Source organism: Oculina patagonica, chromosome 8, assembly GCF_052425735.1.
Source record: "Oculina patagonica isolate OP01 chromosome 8, crgOcupat, whole genome shotgun sequence".
Taxonomy (NCBI): Eukaryota; Metazoa; Cnidaria; class Anthozoa; order Scleractinia; family Oculinidae; genus Oculina; species Oculina patagonica.
Genome location: NC_135765.1, coordinates 15,285,521 through 15,301,940, shown reverse-complemented (window position 1 = coordinate 15,301,940; position 16,420 = coordinate 15,285,521). Strand labels below are relative to the sequence as shown.

The 16,420-nt window shown below is 38.7% G+C and overlaps 1 protein-coding gene across 1 annotated transcript; it reads right to left on the bottom strand.

Annotated features, from left to right (window-relative positions):
* Positions 1-231: 231 nt before the first annotated feature.
* LOC144664513 (peroxisomal ATPase PEX1-like) lies at positions 232-15,345 on the bottom strand. Its single transcript, XM_078525680.1, has 19 exons — positions 15,176-15,345; positions 14,913-15,080; positions 14,332-14,415; positions 13,827-13,941; positions 12,676-13,515; positions 11,207-11,496; positions 9,830-9,953; positions 9,245-9,458; positions 8,821-9,071; positions 8,070-8,237; positions 7,276-7,507; positions 6,347-6,450; positions 5,844-6,019; positions 5,291-5,490; positions 4,145-4,391; positions 3,063-3,410; positions 2,710-2,757; positions 1,275-1,405; positions 232-673 (listed from the first exon to the last, which is right to left on the bottom strand). Exons 1-19 carry the CDS (start codon positions 15,275-15,277, stop codon positions 595-597), a joined length of 3,921 nt encoding a protein of 1,306 aa, XP_078381806.1. The 5' UTR covers positions 15,278-15,345; the 3' UTR covers positions 232-594.
* Between the last annotated feature and the right edge of the window lie 1,075 nt (positions 15,346-16,420).

The following is a 16,420-nucleotide window of genomic DNA, read 5'->3' as shown; positions in this document are numbered from 1 at the left end:
CAGAAAAACATTCTTTGACTATCAATTAGCAGCCACCCTTTATAAAGTGGCCACCTGCCAATAGACCATATTCGTATTCTCGGTATTGGACTGGAACTAGCTTGCAATGGAGGCTCATGCGGGGGAATATCATTAAAAACAACTTCATATCATTTGCATTTGAAAAGATTGCCTGCATTAGCCTCCATTGCAAGCTAGTTCCAGTCCAATACCGAGAATACAAATAAGGTCTATTCCTCAAAATTCCATAAAACTTCTATTATTTTACACTGGTTTTAAACTGAAGGAACAAGCAAAAAGTAGAAGATAAATATGGAGGAAAAACAATTATTTTATAAAAAATTAATACTAGCCTACAAGAGCATTCAGTTTTTTCAGCTCTAGGCAGCATGAAACAACTCCCAGAAATATGTCTGCTTTTGCAGGCTAATAAAATACATATACCACATTGGAAGGAGCCACCCTATCATATCTGCTCTTACGTCCAGGATTGAATGTAACTATTGTTCTAAGAAACTGACAGCTCAAGCATTTTCTACATTTATGTAGCAATGATTATTTATTACAAAAACAATAAATGTGGTTTGAGTTTCTTCATGCTAAAGTTGCTTTTCCTTGTCCTGGTGTGTTATGACTAAAGTCTCCTCCTCTTGATTTGATGAATGTGTCATATCTGAAAGAAAAATAAATATTGTTTTCACTGAGTTTTATATTATTTGTCACTTATTTAATTATAATTATAGAACAGCCAACTACAGCCATGAGATCAGTTTGAAACTACTAGCCTGGGAGAGCATTCTGGTTTTTTGGCCTTTGTTTGAAACAAACCAAAAAATGCAGTTAGTCTAGCCTGCGAGCAGAGAGCCTGCTTGCAGGCTACAGTTAGTCAAGACATTGCTTTTCCAATAATCCCCGAAAATGAAGCCTGAACTTAGAGTCAGGTAAAGGTAAAGTCTGTGTTTAAGCCCAGTGGCTCATATGACCAGTGCTCAGCTATAATATCTGTAGTATAAAGTGTCAAGAAGTATTTCTACCCCCCCCCCCCCCCTCACCCCCTTCACTCCCCAGCATTTAAGTTGCTGGAACCTTACACCTGGGAGGAGAGAGAAACTGGAAGAGTTAAGTCTCTTGCCCAAGCACACAACAAACTGAGCCTGGTCATAGCTTCATCATGGACCGTTTGATCTGGAGTCTGTTTTGCTATTCATTAGGCCATAATGCTTCCTTAAAATTGGATGCAAGATTAGCTTTTTTATCATAATATAATTACATACATTTCCTGGTATCTGCGTCTCTCATTGTCTGACACAGAGGGACCCATAGATGATGCAGCCTGCAGCAAATCTGATTGGCTTATTTGTATTCCACCAGCTAGTTGATCCTTGGCTAAATCAGTCTTTGATATCTAAAAACAACAGTTTTTAACCTTTAATTCCCAAGACGAAGAATTGGTTTCTTTTTTAATAATTTATAATATGCTTTCTCAAGGCATAATGTTGGAACTCAACTTTGCTTCCCATAGAATGAAGAGATTAAACTTTAAAGTATGATAGGTCACAACTGATGATCTCCATACATGTAGATTAAGTATCTTGACCTAAAGAATATGAAACTTTTTCAAAATTTATGGGGTCCTTGCTCAGAAGGCGTCATCACTTGAGGTATATTACCTTACAATAATACAGTAAGAGTTTTATGGTTTAAGATAAGAATCGAACCAAGTCCCATGAGGCCCTTTATCCAATCCTGTTAAACAAGACTATGAGCAGTCCCTTTTTTCTTTGAAATGTGAAATAAAGCACATCTCACCTTGCCCTGTCTCGCCCCCAGGTTCCTCATGCAGTATTTTCAAAACAAGCTGGTGACTGCCAGAGTTCTGCGGGCTACTTAATTTTATTATATAAACATCAGTGAAATACCAGGAAATCTTTCGCGCGAAAAAATCATATCTTCACATGTGAAAATAACATGTTATTTTCACATGCATATGTGAAGATATCGATTTCAAACATTTTCTGACAAGTTTGCCCTGTTTCAATGCTGATGGCAAAGTAATCGATATTAAGTCGAAATATTTTCGGATCTTCCTCGACAATCTTCGGCAATCTTCGGATATCTTCAGAAAAGTTCGGAAAATTTCGGAAACATTCGTACGACCTTCGGACAACATTTTGCAAATCTTCGGAAATCTTCGGAAAATGGTCAGAATCTTCGGAAAATCGTAAAAAACATCGTAATTAGTAGGTTTACATAATAAACAATATTACATGGTTGCTTGGAGATGTGATTATCTTCTCGTGTTCAAATCGATATCCCACTCGTTCGCTGCGCTCACTCGTGAGATATCGATTTGAACACTCGACGATAAATTTCATATCTCCGCGCAACCATGTAATATCCTCTATATATGTCACCAGTTACTCTGGTCAAATTAGCAATCAGCTCACGACAAAAAGAATACGGCTTCACAGCTGCCTACTCTTCCAGATGCTGATGCCTACTTCAAAACATTTTGAAACCCGTGCTCATGGCCATTTTTCCACTTTCACTTTATTTCGCTTCATGCTGGATGGACTAACAAAAAAGTGACAGTCCATAGACTACTGTTAAACATGCTATTTCAAATCAATGATCTGTGTGTTTAACTAATAAATAGCTCTTTGTACTTAAGTGTTATGATTATCATAATATTAAAATTATGATCATCACCTTTCCATTGCTGTTACTGTGCTGACGATTGTCATGGATAGCCAAAACCTACGAAAGAAACGATATTAATTTGAAGCATGCAATAATAATAAAAATAATCATCATCATCGTCATTCTTTACTTATAGAGCACTAATTCATTTTCATCTGACTCTGTTTACTGATAAAATGCTTTTACAAGATTGCACTAAACGTTCTTTATTTGCATCATTGGCCTAGCTGTAATAGACTGCAAAAGAGGGGAAAGTCTAAATTATTTTGAGCCGCATTAAAGGCTGGTTTATACTACATATAGTAACTGGCTCACATAAACCTGTATCCGTTTTACTCCAGGCTGCTCCAATCTGACCCTACCTCGGAACGTAGTCTTGTGAACTCCTCTGCCGAGACATGTTTAGCACCTTCAACTAAGCTAGGAATGTAAATGATATTTTCTCTTGCTTCATCTGTGAGTACAGCAGCTGATGGATCTTTTGGCATTTCATCACTTCTGCCTGGTCTTCCTGTGGCACTGAACACCCCTTTGTAAAGTTGATTGCTGCTGGTTGTCCTGTGGATAGCTACCAACTGAGCATTATACAGTAGAGCTTTAAAGTCTGCTCCAGTGAAATGTTCGCAGATGTCAGAAATAGCAGCTAGGTTAGTGTCCTGTGCCAAGACAAGGGATCTGGAAAGGGCTTGTAGGATTTGTAGTCTCTCTGTCTGCAAAATAGCAATGTTAAGCATAAAAATAAACATAAACTTCTTAATATAATTTCGGTGAGCATACCCAAACCTCCCTGGAAGTGACAGGCAAAACGTCCAATTTTCTTTTTTCACGATCCCATAATACATCTTGTTTACCCCCCAAAATTTTTGCATAAGCATTGTTTTCAATTTCTCTTGGGACGATTGTACGCCATTGTAAATCCCAAGAGAAATTAAAAACAATGCTTATGCAAAAATTTTGGGAGTTAACAAGATGTATTATGGGATCGTGAAAAAAGCAAATGGGTCCTCTAGATCCAAACCCATCTACTTTTTAAAAAATATATGTCCAGCTATTTAAAAACTATAATATCAAATATCCTGGATAACAGTGTTATGCTGAACTTATGAATATGATTATGGTTGTTCATACCGGTAGACACTGGTGGGTATTAGACGTAGAAGAATCAATCAATCAAAATACCTGTTTACCGGGGCCAAGATGAACTCGCACCAGTATGACTAATGCTGGTATAACTTTTTTCAACTGGTATTATGTGAACAATATAATACAGCCACATGAGGGTGCCGGTCAGTACAACAACCCCAACCCCCCATCAACACCTCCTAAGCTAACTACAAAACTAACTGTTGAGGGAGGAGACAGGCAAGAAATGTATAAGCACATGCTTTCTTCAACCAGTGTCTGGTAGCACAGATTGCTGATTATATACATTAGTATAAATAACCTTATCAGGCATGCCACAATACAAACACTTGTCCAGTCTTCCTGGTCTGAGAAGGGCGGGGTCAATCAAATCTGGTCGACTGGTAGCAGCCAGGACATACACTCCGTCCAGCCCCTCCACGCCATCCAGCTGAGTAAGAAGCTGATTAACAACTCTGTCTGTCACTCCTGTACTGTCATGTCCACGACGAGGAGCAAGAGAGTCAAACTCATCAAAGAAAAGAATACATGGCTTGGCACTCTGAGCCCTGGATGTGATAAAATATTTGGTGTTAAGACTGGATCAGGCAAGAATAAGAGTTTGCAAAATTTAATAAGAGTTCAATTATGCCAGCTCTTGTTTGACTGTAGAATCACCCACTCATAGACTCTTGTGTGCTCTTGTTGACTTTTCAATGGAATCATTGCATTATTAGAATACATTGCAGTGGCCAAAAGGGCTGGCTGGTGTCAAAATGTAGAGGCCTTACTTATGGGCCACTTGGCATGAAGAGGATAAGGGAAGGTGAATTGTGAAACTTTAGCCACTCTGTGAATTGTGATTGAAGTATATGCTGCAAATTTTTATGTCTGAGAATCATAAAAACAAAAGCTTTTGCTTTATGATTTGTCAAATACAAAGTTGCTTTACATGAATTCATGACAAGTCCCCACCCAGGGTGTTCATTAGGCATCGGAGATCGGAGAATTCTCCGGCTAAATTTCAAAGGCCTGTACCTATTTTTTTATTAAGATGCGGAACCTTTAAAAATCATCCTCCGGTTACTTTACACTATTATCCTCCTATAACAATTCTTAATGAAAACCCTGCCCACCCCCCTCACCCTTACCCCCCCTTTCTTCAGCGTTTTTTATTTTATTTTTACCTTTGTTGAAATAAAATTGTTGTTTTTGTATAGTTTGCCTATATGGTTAGTATACTCAGTGAATTTTTATTTGTTTTCGATCAAACAATCACCACATCTCTGCTATTCAGGATGGGTGCAAGAAAACACATACAATTTAAGCTTATATCTAAAGTACTGTCAATTATCTACATACCGGCACTTCCTAATAGGTTGCTATCATTTGAGGACTACTGTTGGGTTCTCTATCAGCAAACTATTTTAAATATAATGTGTCAAGTGTACATGAAGCACTTAGTAACCTTGTGAACATGTCTCTGATAGCCTGCTCACTGGCTCCAATATACTTGCTCAGTAGCTCAGGACCTTTGATGCTGATAAAGTTGAGCCCGCACTCCTTAGCAACCACACCAGCCAGCAGTGTCTTGCCAGTACCTGGAGGCCCATAAAGAAGAAGGCCAGACCTCATACGCAGGGGACATTTACTGAACAGCCATGAGTACTGTAGAAACAGGAAAATAAAAATAGTACCAAGTTCGGGATATTAATTCTCCTTACTGGTAAGGGGAAGGTAAAGCCTGTTATCGAGCCTAGTGACCCATCAGGACCAGAGCTGATCCTGGTTTCTGTAGCATTAAGCAACTAGGATTATTTCTACTCCCCCCAGAATGGGATGCTAGTCCATCGCAGGGTTACCCCCAGAAGTAAATTTGCTGGTACCCATTTATACACCTACATAGATAGAGGCACTATGAGAGTACACTGTCTTGTCAAAGAACACAACACAGTGCTCTGGCCAGGGCTTTAAGCCAGACAACTCAATTCTGTTCTACAATACTTGACTCAAGTGATCACCTTTGTTGGCCACAGAAGAGTCTCCATGAGGGCTCCTTTAACTGCTGCAAGTCCGCCCACATCAGACCATCCTAACTCCCCTGCAGTGTGTAAGCTCACTCCCCTCAATGCTGCAGGAGTAAATCCTTCAAGAGCCATCTTAAAATCCTCTGTAGTAATTGCAGCATTGAAATCTCCTGTGAATGAAACTTAATATTTAGTCATTCTCAAGCCTTGTGTTTCAAAAGGTAATTGCGCAAAACAAATTCAGTGATCAAAAAATAAAATAATTATTGAACTCAGTTTTCGCAGAAACTATGTCATGATTTGTCAGTGTCTTGCAGATCATTATTTGCCTCAGCCTTTGGCTTCAGAAAATAACACATCAGCTTGCCACTGAAAAATTACAATTATATTTTGTTTAGACGCTTCCAATAATTGTTAATTGTTCTCATTATTTAAACTGAAACCTGATAAACGAAATATTTTTGACAGAGAGTTGCACTTTAGACATTCATTATTACCTGTCAATTTTTTCATCTTTCTGACTGCTGCTCTGTGAAAAGCACGGTCAAGCAGTGATTGTAGATCTTTTGGCGAGAATCCTTCTGTTTTCTTTGCCAATGAACTAAATTATCCATTAAGGAAAAGCCATGTCAATGAAACCCTTACACCCCAGGGGAACTCCCCTATAAAAATGATAGGGGGTGCTTTCTATACCTTTTAGGGGGTTACTTTTGTGGATTGGTACCACTTAGGGTGCTTAAACCTGAAATGATTACGATGATTATGATTATGTCACAGTAACTTTTAGGGGCTTTTGATGTTTGATGATCTGTAAAGAGTCGTCTTTATCACTCACACCAGTTAATTTCTTTTTATGAATTGGTACCTCTTGGGGGTGAAAGGGAATTTGGGTACCTGGGCAATTCTGGTACCTTTTAGTGGTGTTTTTTTGAAATTTTCCTTCAAGCACCACTGTCATTTTTATAGGGGAGTCCTCCCAGGCCCTTACAATTAATGTTAGCATACACAACGGTTACTTTGTGTTATTAGCAATCTATTACCCTGGTTAAAATCTTAAGCTTGCAGGATCTCTCAAAGACCTTTTTCATAAACTCACTAAAAACTCCGCAAGTTAAAACAAAAGAAAACCAAAACCGTGAGGGCAGTTTGGATGTCTGATCTTGATAAGCATAGATTGTATGTTTTGTTTTGTTTGCTCCTCGTTTTTAGTTTCAAGTGAGAAGAAATATCAAACACTTGAGAGAGTGTCCACCAAACACCTCAAAGTTCATAAAAGTACTCTGCTGCACATCATAATCATAAACATTCTCAACTCTCTTCTTGGTGTAACGAAACCCTGACTCTCATTTTGATATTACCGGTAATATAACTTTAAGATCCTTGATAGTTTATCACATCTTCACACCAAAATCATTTCCATCTTTACCTGAGTTCTAACCCCTCAGGGTCTTCAAGAGGAAACCTCTTGTTTAGCATTGCACACAAGATCTGTTTTCTTTGATCATTGTCAGGTGGGTGGAGTTCCGCACAGCACTGAAAGACGTGACAGCCTCTTGATGTCATTAGTAAAGGGTGCAATGAATCATGAGACTTGCTGGTTGCTATGACAACAACTTTGCTATTGTTGTTGATCTCTGTGGTGATAAGATCTTTGAATACTGGCAAAAGTGAGAAATAAAGAGATCATGTAAAAAAAGCATGACTTGTTGGTAACACTAAAAATTAATAAAAAAAATTGATTTAAACAGTATTGCCCTTAACCTTATATATAAGACTTAGTATAAAATGGTTTGCTTGGAATCACAGGGGGTTTCAATAAAATTTGACGTGGGCAGCTGGTTTGAGTAAAGAAACCAAAAGTTTGAAAGAATCGTTTTTTTAATAACTTTAATTTGGAAAAATGTAGCCAACCATTGAGCAAAGTAGAACAAAGTTGTCGTTGCTTTTCATAGTTTGTAGGTGCTTATTGAAAGCTCTGCACTAGCATGTGATAATGAAATTAAACTGAATTATGGTAAAAATGCCAGAGGTGCTGTTGTCTCTAGATTGAGCAGTCTGGGTTCGCGACTGGGTGGAGAGAGGTACTGCAATAGTGCTTGTGGACTAACTATTAGGCCACTGCAAATCTCACATGAATCATCATCATCATCGTCATCATTTTTTATAAGTAAAAGGAACTGCAAATGCAAAATGTGTGTAACACATGTTATGGCATCTCACCCTGGGCTAATCTACGTTTGTACAAAGCTTCTCCGCCCATTTCTTGAAGAGCACTTGGAGCTGAAACAACTTGATCCAAATCATCAAACAGGATAACAGATGGTTGATGCCATGCTGCTTCAAGAAATATCTGTTGCCACTGCTTTTGAATAGTATCAACTCTTTTTCCTACCAGGAAATAAATTCCTCAATGATTAAATATCTTTTTAGTTCTAGTTACAACCTCTTCAGGAGAAAAAGTTAATGTAACAAACAGTATTGATAGTGTGATCATTTGCATGAGAGTAGTTCTGAAAAGGATGCTGTTGGTGACTGATGTTTTGACAACCTGAGTGGAAGTCATCTTTCAAGTCAAGTGAAAAGTTGTTGTCAGTCGACAAATCTGGTCTGGTGAGGTTTGATTAAGCCATGATGTTATTGGCTGTAAGACTAATGTCAAGTTTGTCAACAGTAATTGGTCAGTTTCAATCCATCAATAATTGACATTAAGTTTGAGGTCCGTTACTGTTGACAAACTTTACTGTAACACAAGTCTTCTCGCCAATAACATCTCATTACGCCATGCAGGCATGGCAATTTTCGGAGTACTGGTACTTGAATGTAAGTGCTTGTGTGGGTTTTTGAATGTAATAGTAAATCACATTAAGAATAAAAAAGCCCTTTGAGTGGTGCAAGTAAATTATAAAGATTCGCCAGAATGGCAGTTGTGCCTCTAACTGCAATATTAGAATGATTGACTCAAGACAGTTACCTCTGAATGGAATGCAATCCACCAGTGTCACATGTGCACAGACAGGCCATTGCTGAAGTTGACGACACACTGCATGAGCCAGAGCTGTCTTGCCGCAGCCAATCCCAGCTCCCGTACCACTACCACAGATTAGCAGAGCCCCACTGCGTAACCCGGTAATGATGTCACCTCCAAGATGATTCACAAGTGGTCTCTGCCCTAGTGCAGACAAGGCGTGATCCAGGCATTTGTGAAATGCCTCTGTTACACCCCTAAAAAAAGAATGATTGTTGATATGGGTGATCAAGTTCAACATTACTAGTGACTTGTAATAAAATTAAACATTCAATCTAAAGTGAAAGTTCTCTAATGAGCAAACTGGGTTCTTCAAAGTGCTCGCTGCACATTCACTGAAGGTTTTAACGAGCAGTATTTATTTTCTTACCCCAAGTCTGTGATGCTACACTTTGGATGCTGTGGCTTGCTTTCTTGAGCACTCAAGGCTTGATCAGAATCCTTCACCAAGCCACGAGGTGTTCCCATGACAACTGTCACATTGTCAAGAGTCTCTGGGGTTAAGTGATAATATGGAAGGCTGTCTGTTGAGTTGGAGGTCTGGGAATGGCTTAGCACTGTAACCACAAACTGAAGAGGTTGATCTTTTGTAAGAAAAAAAAAAACAAAACAAAATAAACTTACAACTTACAGTACAAAACACAGAACAGTATACCGCATATCCTTGATTAAGTGCCCACCTTTGATTAAATGCCCCTTCTCTAATTGACAAACCCCCTAAAATTAAGAAAAATGAAGTAAAAATGCGCTTCTCCAGTCTACAGCAAGTGAATATAAAGTAAAAAGAGGAGTTACAGTTGTACTACTTTTGCACAAAATAAAAGGCCTAATCATGGAGGTTGACAAGTGAAAAATTAATAATTTGTGAAATAAAATAATACTCCAGGCACTTAGATTAACAAAACGGCAACAGCACCAAACTTTCCCTACCCACTTCCACAGAAGCACTCCCTACCTTGAGGGACATCAAAGGACAACAGCATTCCACTACAGAGTACAAGAGGTGCCTCCATGCTACAGACAGAACAAATCCAACCTTGGAAGGCTTCTAATGCTGTGTCAGCAGAAATTTCCTGAAGCTGAAAAGCACACAGTAAACACAGCAAAATAACCTTAACCACTATCCTTATAGTTTAGTGAGTTACATGTATGCTTTATCTGTCATACAATTGAGTTCACAGTATCCACCTCACAGCTAAAATTCTCTCTGAGATTCTGTAGTCTGTGTAGAAGGCAGATCTACACATGCAGTAGATTCCACAACAAAAGAAAACAATTTTTTTTACATTGTAATGACAACTTCCTGATCACCAAGAAATTATGTAAATAGACGATTTCCGAGTTACCCTTTGCCTCTGTTTCAAAACAAGTCTACGTGCAAAACCATTCAAATGAAAATGATTTTCATCTACAGGTCCATTTTCATGCAAATCAAACTCATTTTCATTTGAATGGCTTCGCACGTAGACTCGTTTTGAAACAGAAGCAAAGGTTAACTCGGAAATGGCCTATTCATCTAAAGTTGCCTCAGTCTTTTTCTGACTAATGATATACCACATAGTTTGAATGGTTTTGCATTCTTCAATCAAGATAACAGCTGACATAATATTTAGACCCAACTAATTGTGTTTTAAAATTTTAAAGTTTCTGTACAAAAGGCTGTTTAAATAATTATGTACAAGATGTCATTTTTTGGGGGGTACTGATTCCTTAGGGCCTGTTTACAAGCAGGTAGGGTAACCCTAGTGCTAGGGTTACCCTAGCAAGAGGGTTAGAAGATAGCCCGGGTTTACAAGCAAAAATTCACAGGTAGGGTAACCCTACTACCCAGGTCAACTTACACCGGTAATGCTTCAGTTAACCTTGTAAAATTTTTGTCATAAGAAGCTGTTATTCGAAAATAATTCTGTTCCAGTCCAAAAATATGACAAATTGTGAATGAACATGATGTTTTTTGGTCACAATTCGCTGTTTTTGTCGGTATTTTTAAACATATTTAGCTTTTTGGAGCCAAAATAAAGTTGTCCCGGGTAGGCGAGTTATCCCTAGCAGAACGTTTACAAGGCGCTAGGGTAAGGCTAGAGATCAGCTAGGGTTACCCTAGTGCTAGGGTAACCCTAGCTGCCTTGTAAACACGTCGATGAAAAAACGAAGAAATGTGGGAGTGCTAGGGTAACCCTCCTGCTAGGGTTACCCTACCTGCTTGTAAACAGGCTCTTACCCTCCGATGTCTCCCCCCCCCCCCCAACCCACATTACTGCTACTCACTTTCCCTGATTTCAGCTACCAAAATCACTAACAGTTTCATGTATATTGCCGACTTCTAAATTACCTTCTGTTTAGTGTCTCCAAAGGGATGCAAGATAATTCCTTGGATGTCTGATGGCTTGTGAGAAATGTTCTGAATTTTAACTAAAGATAAGTCCTTTGAACCAAGCAGTTGGGACAGGTCTTTGGACATTGCCACATGGCCTGGTAGCACATGCTCTTCCACACCCAATTCATGCGATTTTTGTTCTATGACGGCACTGTTAATACTGCTTGTCATCACCATCCTTACAATCCAGTGAGGGAGAGGAACATCAGCAGGGGTTGAATCAGGAGGTGACTGACCAGTTGCATCTGAAAAATTTAAAAAAAACAACAACAACAAACCTTCCAGTAACCTTTTAATCCACAAGGTTGACAAACAAATTATTCCTGGCCAGGTGCTTACTTAAGGCTTGATTTCTGCCACTGTCTTGATTTTGTTTGCTAGTAATCAAGCCTATTATTTACCATTAACCAAAACTATAACAAAATTCTCGATCGGTGATTGGTTATCAGCAGCCCGATTTGAGCACTAATAGGACAGTGTACGCGTCATGCTTGTAATTGGACAGTGTAATAGGACAGTTTACGCGTCATGCCTGTGTAATTGGACAGTACGGGTCATTTTGCGCGCACTGTTGTTGTGCTTTTGTTGAGTAAACTGTTATGTTTTTCAGTATTCTAAAGACTATTCAACCGAAGGTTAGTTTCTTTCTCAAATTTTGTCATAGTTTTGATTAATTGGTAACAGGACTTCGTGTCGTCCAATTCTGTCTGTAATCATACTGTGTCTCGTGTTTAAACAAATCGGACTCCCGCTTCGCAGTCGGCCGATTTTGTTAATCACTCGTATGATTACAGACCGAATTGGACTCCACTCAGTCCTATTACCATTATTTATACCTTACCCCACACACCAAGAAAAAAAAAACAGCAAAAGAATAAAGGACAGAAAGTTTGGTTGAAATCAAATGGATTATATTTTCCAGGGTAAAATGAAAACTGGTGTACAGTGTACTTCCCGACAGAGTGTATTCTTTGCTATGTTACCTGATTGGATGCTAAATACTCCAAGAATTTTGTCAGGCTGCCCCAGCAAATTATATGCAAAATCTTGTTGTTTTTCCTGTCTGTCCCCAGTCATACATGTACGATGGGATGCACATAACTGTACATTTTTGATTTTGAAACCTTCCACTTTTTGTTTTTTCGCTGATATAATTTGGGAGGAGGGGATAGAGGTGTCTGAGCCTGCAAGCCACTTGTCATTCCTTTTATGACCAGTTCCCACCCTTTTTTTGCTGGTTTCTATCTTTTATGATTTTTCTCTTTCAAAAGATCATGTAATGTGACAATTTTTTTCTTATTTCCACCATGGAAATCCCTCCTCCTGGCTTCTCTTTTCCCACCTCCCACAGACTTCCTGTCCCCTTAATGCCTGGGTTTCCATACACCCTGCCCCCATCCCGCCATGTTATTACAAAAGCTTACCTTGACTAGTTCTGTCCAATGATTCTGAATCCCTGTTTGTGGAATCCTTTGATTTGGATCCCGAGTTATCACGGCTGCTTGTTCCCACACTACTTGTTCGAGATACAGACCTTTCTTTTGGTGATAACAACCTACTTATTTGAACAGTTTTTACAATTGTGCCATCTGGCGGTGGAAATGTTGCTAAGTTACAAGTCCATGATTTCAAAACCAAAGGTGGTAAAGATGCGAAATCAACAAACACTGTTGTAGGCTGCAGAGAATAATTATTTCTAAATGTAGACTCGTTGATTTTACTTGACTTGTTTGCATTTGTTGTGAGCTCCGGTTGTACTCGTAAGCACATATTAAAATCAGTTTCATCAAAAATGTTTTCACTGTGTGTTCCATTTTTCTGTGTAGAAGTAGAAAATGGTGTCCACTTTTCTTCATAAGGAGTACTTCCTTTCTGAGCTAAAGATTCAGAACTCTGATTTTCAGTAGCAGAATTTGCCTCATCAGTGGCATAAAATAATGTATGTAAATAACCAGAAAATCTTGACATGAAGCCACTGTCGTCAACATTTTGTTCTCCCAAATTTGTGGCACTAGACGAACCAGCTGCAGACAAATGCCGACTATCATCACCATCACCACCAGAAGTTGTACTGGTCGTTGCATGTTCCTGTTCAGTATATCTATCATTAGCTTCACTACTTCCTGTTGGTGTTATGTTCTCACCAGAAGGATTAAAAACCTGTTGCTCTTTTTTTGACCGAGGAAAAGTTCTTGTCTTTGGTGATACAACCACTTCTGTAAACTCATCAAGCCTCACACAGTTGGCAATAGGCTCAAGATTAACTGTAACGAGAAAATGAACACATAAACAATCAAACTCAATGCCTAATGAAGACTAGTATTATAGCAGTCAAAAGTCATTCTGTTACGAGAGAAACGAACAAACATTCAATTTTATTATAGTCCTGATCATACATCATGTAAGAATTTATTCTAAGATCCTGGTAAAATCCTTATCAAATTGTTGAGGGTCTTGAAATTTAACGATCCTGCCTGGCAAAGATCTTTGCAAGGATCTTTGCTTAGTACGAAGATACCATTTGTGAAGATCTTTTAATCTAATATAAAAAAAATTATTTCAAAAAACAACTCACCAACTTGGACAACCACGCACATGTTGTTTTGAATCCAAATTGGTAACAACTGGTTAGGGAACACAACTCTCACTTGGTTCAGAAGCTGGCTCTCAATGTAACCAGCATGAAGTTCCTAACATAGAGAGCAGCAACAAATCAATTAAAAATATCAGACAGCTTCTTTGAGCATTTTTTGATGGAGTGTCACCAAAGTATTTACTCTGGCCAATCACAAAGGATGCAGACAATCCAGTTAAACAAATCAGAACTCAAAGCAAGTACATGTCGATGGGATAAAGTATGGGAAGACAAGTGCAAGAGTCACAAATATTGGTTTTGGTTTTTCTCCTGCCGTGATTGGTTTAAACTGTGGCACAAATTTTGCTTAGTGAAAGTAAAAACAAATTATTTTTGACACTGAAAACCGCTTTATTCTACTATAAACTTGTGTTGTTACATGTGTCCCAGTATATAAGCCCTAAGTGTCATTATATTTAGCAAGTTGCATCCTAGTCAAACTCACCAATATTTCCCAATCATTGGCACTAACTGGATCCATGCTTATTCTGTTGCATGATGGGATACTGACGACAGGTTCAACTAAGACCTAAAAAAAATAAAATCAAAAACTTAAACACCCAGTTAGAATTTTTACCTTTTTTAATGCACAAGATGTTCTGGCAGATTCCATCAGGGTCAGCCCCTGAGGTATAGACAAAAAGTATATAAGGGGTGGGGGATCAGTTTTCTTTACGCTGAATGATCCATTAAAAAAATCACCATTTTGAATGATCAATCGATGGTCTGTTACAACACTGACAGATGTGCAGAAGGCTCTCCACAGTCTGCTTATGCAAGAAAACAAGGTTTCTAGCAGATTCCAAGGTATTACCGGATATAATTAAGGGTATACAATATATTTTCCCAATAGACATGAAGTTGAAAGGTTTAAAGATCTTTCATTATTTTTTATATTCTTGATCTAGAGCATAGGCTCTCTCTTGCAGCATAATTCTAAGTTTGGGTAAGCTTATATTGAGTATTTTTAAAGGTATAATAATATCCATATACCACTAATCCTCTCTGTCAAACCGGTTCTTTTACCTGTTGATCCTCAACCAATCCCAGTGAATCAGCAAACTTTTTTCCAAGTTGGATAACAGATGCCGAACCACTTAAGAGATCATGTTTCTTGCTGTGTATGACCTCACCAGACCAGCTGGTGAAGGCTTTGCCATTTGTCCACTGGAGTTGAAGAGCAAAAGGCTGACCCTAAAATATTTTTAACAAAATTCCTCAATTTTCAGTTCTAAAAAACAGTACGAAAGTTTTTTCACAGTAAGCTTATATTCCAGAGAATGATTTACCTGAATTCTTAGCCCTATCGCCTCTGCCAGGTCTCCAGAAAGACTGACAAAACAGGTTTTTGATGAGTTTGTCTTTACACAAGCTGATCTAACCCGATTCATTGCAATCTGAATGTCAAGGCTTTACTTTCCTTGCATTTATCTCGATAAGTGATTACTGAAGTGAACAGGCCGCCATTTTCAGCGTAATGTTTGAATCGCGGGCTCACGGTCACAAAAAACCAAGCCCCGTGGACAGCCCGGTGGGGAAGGGAAAACGTCAAGGCTATGATCGGGATGAAAGCAGGCGGTATGTTGCCATCCGGTGAAACATTTTTCCTTCATCTTTTAAAACCTTTACTTGTTGTTTGACTTCCCATACCAAATTCTTTTCAGTTAAAATAAAAAAAATGTTACAGTGCGACCCTGAGTGCGACACGCTTTACCGTGGCCACCCAACAAACTTTTCTATAAATGTCATCTTGTAATATTTTACGTTTTCACTGCGTCTTGTTGATATAAAAGACAATGTAACAAGTATCTATTTGATTGCATTCAACTTTGCAAGGAGGCGTGTTCAAATTGCGTCGTGAAACAAATATTAAACGAAACTGACACTTGCAAAAAAGTTTCTTGGGTGGCCACGGTAAGGCGCGTCGCGCTGTAAATGAAACCCCCCGGGGGGGGGGGGGGCGAGGGCTCGCATATGAAACTTAGGGTTGATTTCGGATTTTTTGTCTCGCTTAGTTCCAGGCAAAACGCCAATATTTTTAGCCATAATGGTCTCGTTTAGGGTTACAAACGAAGAAATATACAAATATAAATTCTATTCTTAGTTTTCTGGTATCTTTTAGGGCTCAAGAAAAGCTTGAGCCACACCCAGATTGGTTTCTTTTAGGGGTTCTTTTCAAAATTTCCGACTAGCATCCCCGTCCGTTTCATATAGGAGCGCCCCCCCCCCCCCCCGGGATGGAACAACAACAACAACAAGCTTTATTTGCATGACTATAAGTAAATACAGTATTGCAAAAGCGTACAACTAAACTAAAGCGAAACTTATAAACAATTATTGGATGAGGTTTTTGTGATATCCGGAATAATCAAGGTCGAGGTAAGTGTTATCAGCTGAAGCCGAAGGCTGAGGCTGATAACACTTACTTATTACTCTTTGAACTAATTAATGGTATCTCTTACTCTTTAGGATTTCGCGTAATGATTAGAAATATGATTTTTTTTTTTGTTTTTGTCTCCCGGTTAGCTTCGTCA

What these genes read in the sequence shown, in the direction of transcription:
- LOC144664513 (XM_078525680.1), bottom strand. Translation starts at nt 15,277, where the DNA reads ATGAATCGGGTTAGATCAGCTTGTGTAAAGACAAACTCATCAAAAACC. An exon ending in GATTGGTTGAGGATCAACAG is followed by an intron (nt 14,416 to 14,912) that starts GTAAAAGAACCG and finishes TATTTTTTTTAG; the next exon opens with GTCTTAGTTGAACCTGTCGT. An exon ending in GTGCGTGGTTGTCCAAGTTG is followed by an intron (nt 13,516 to 13,826) that starts GTGAGTTGTTTT and finishes TTCTCGTTACAG; the next exon opens with TTAATCTTGAGCCTATTGCC.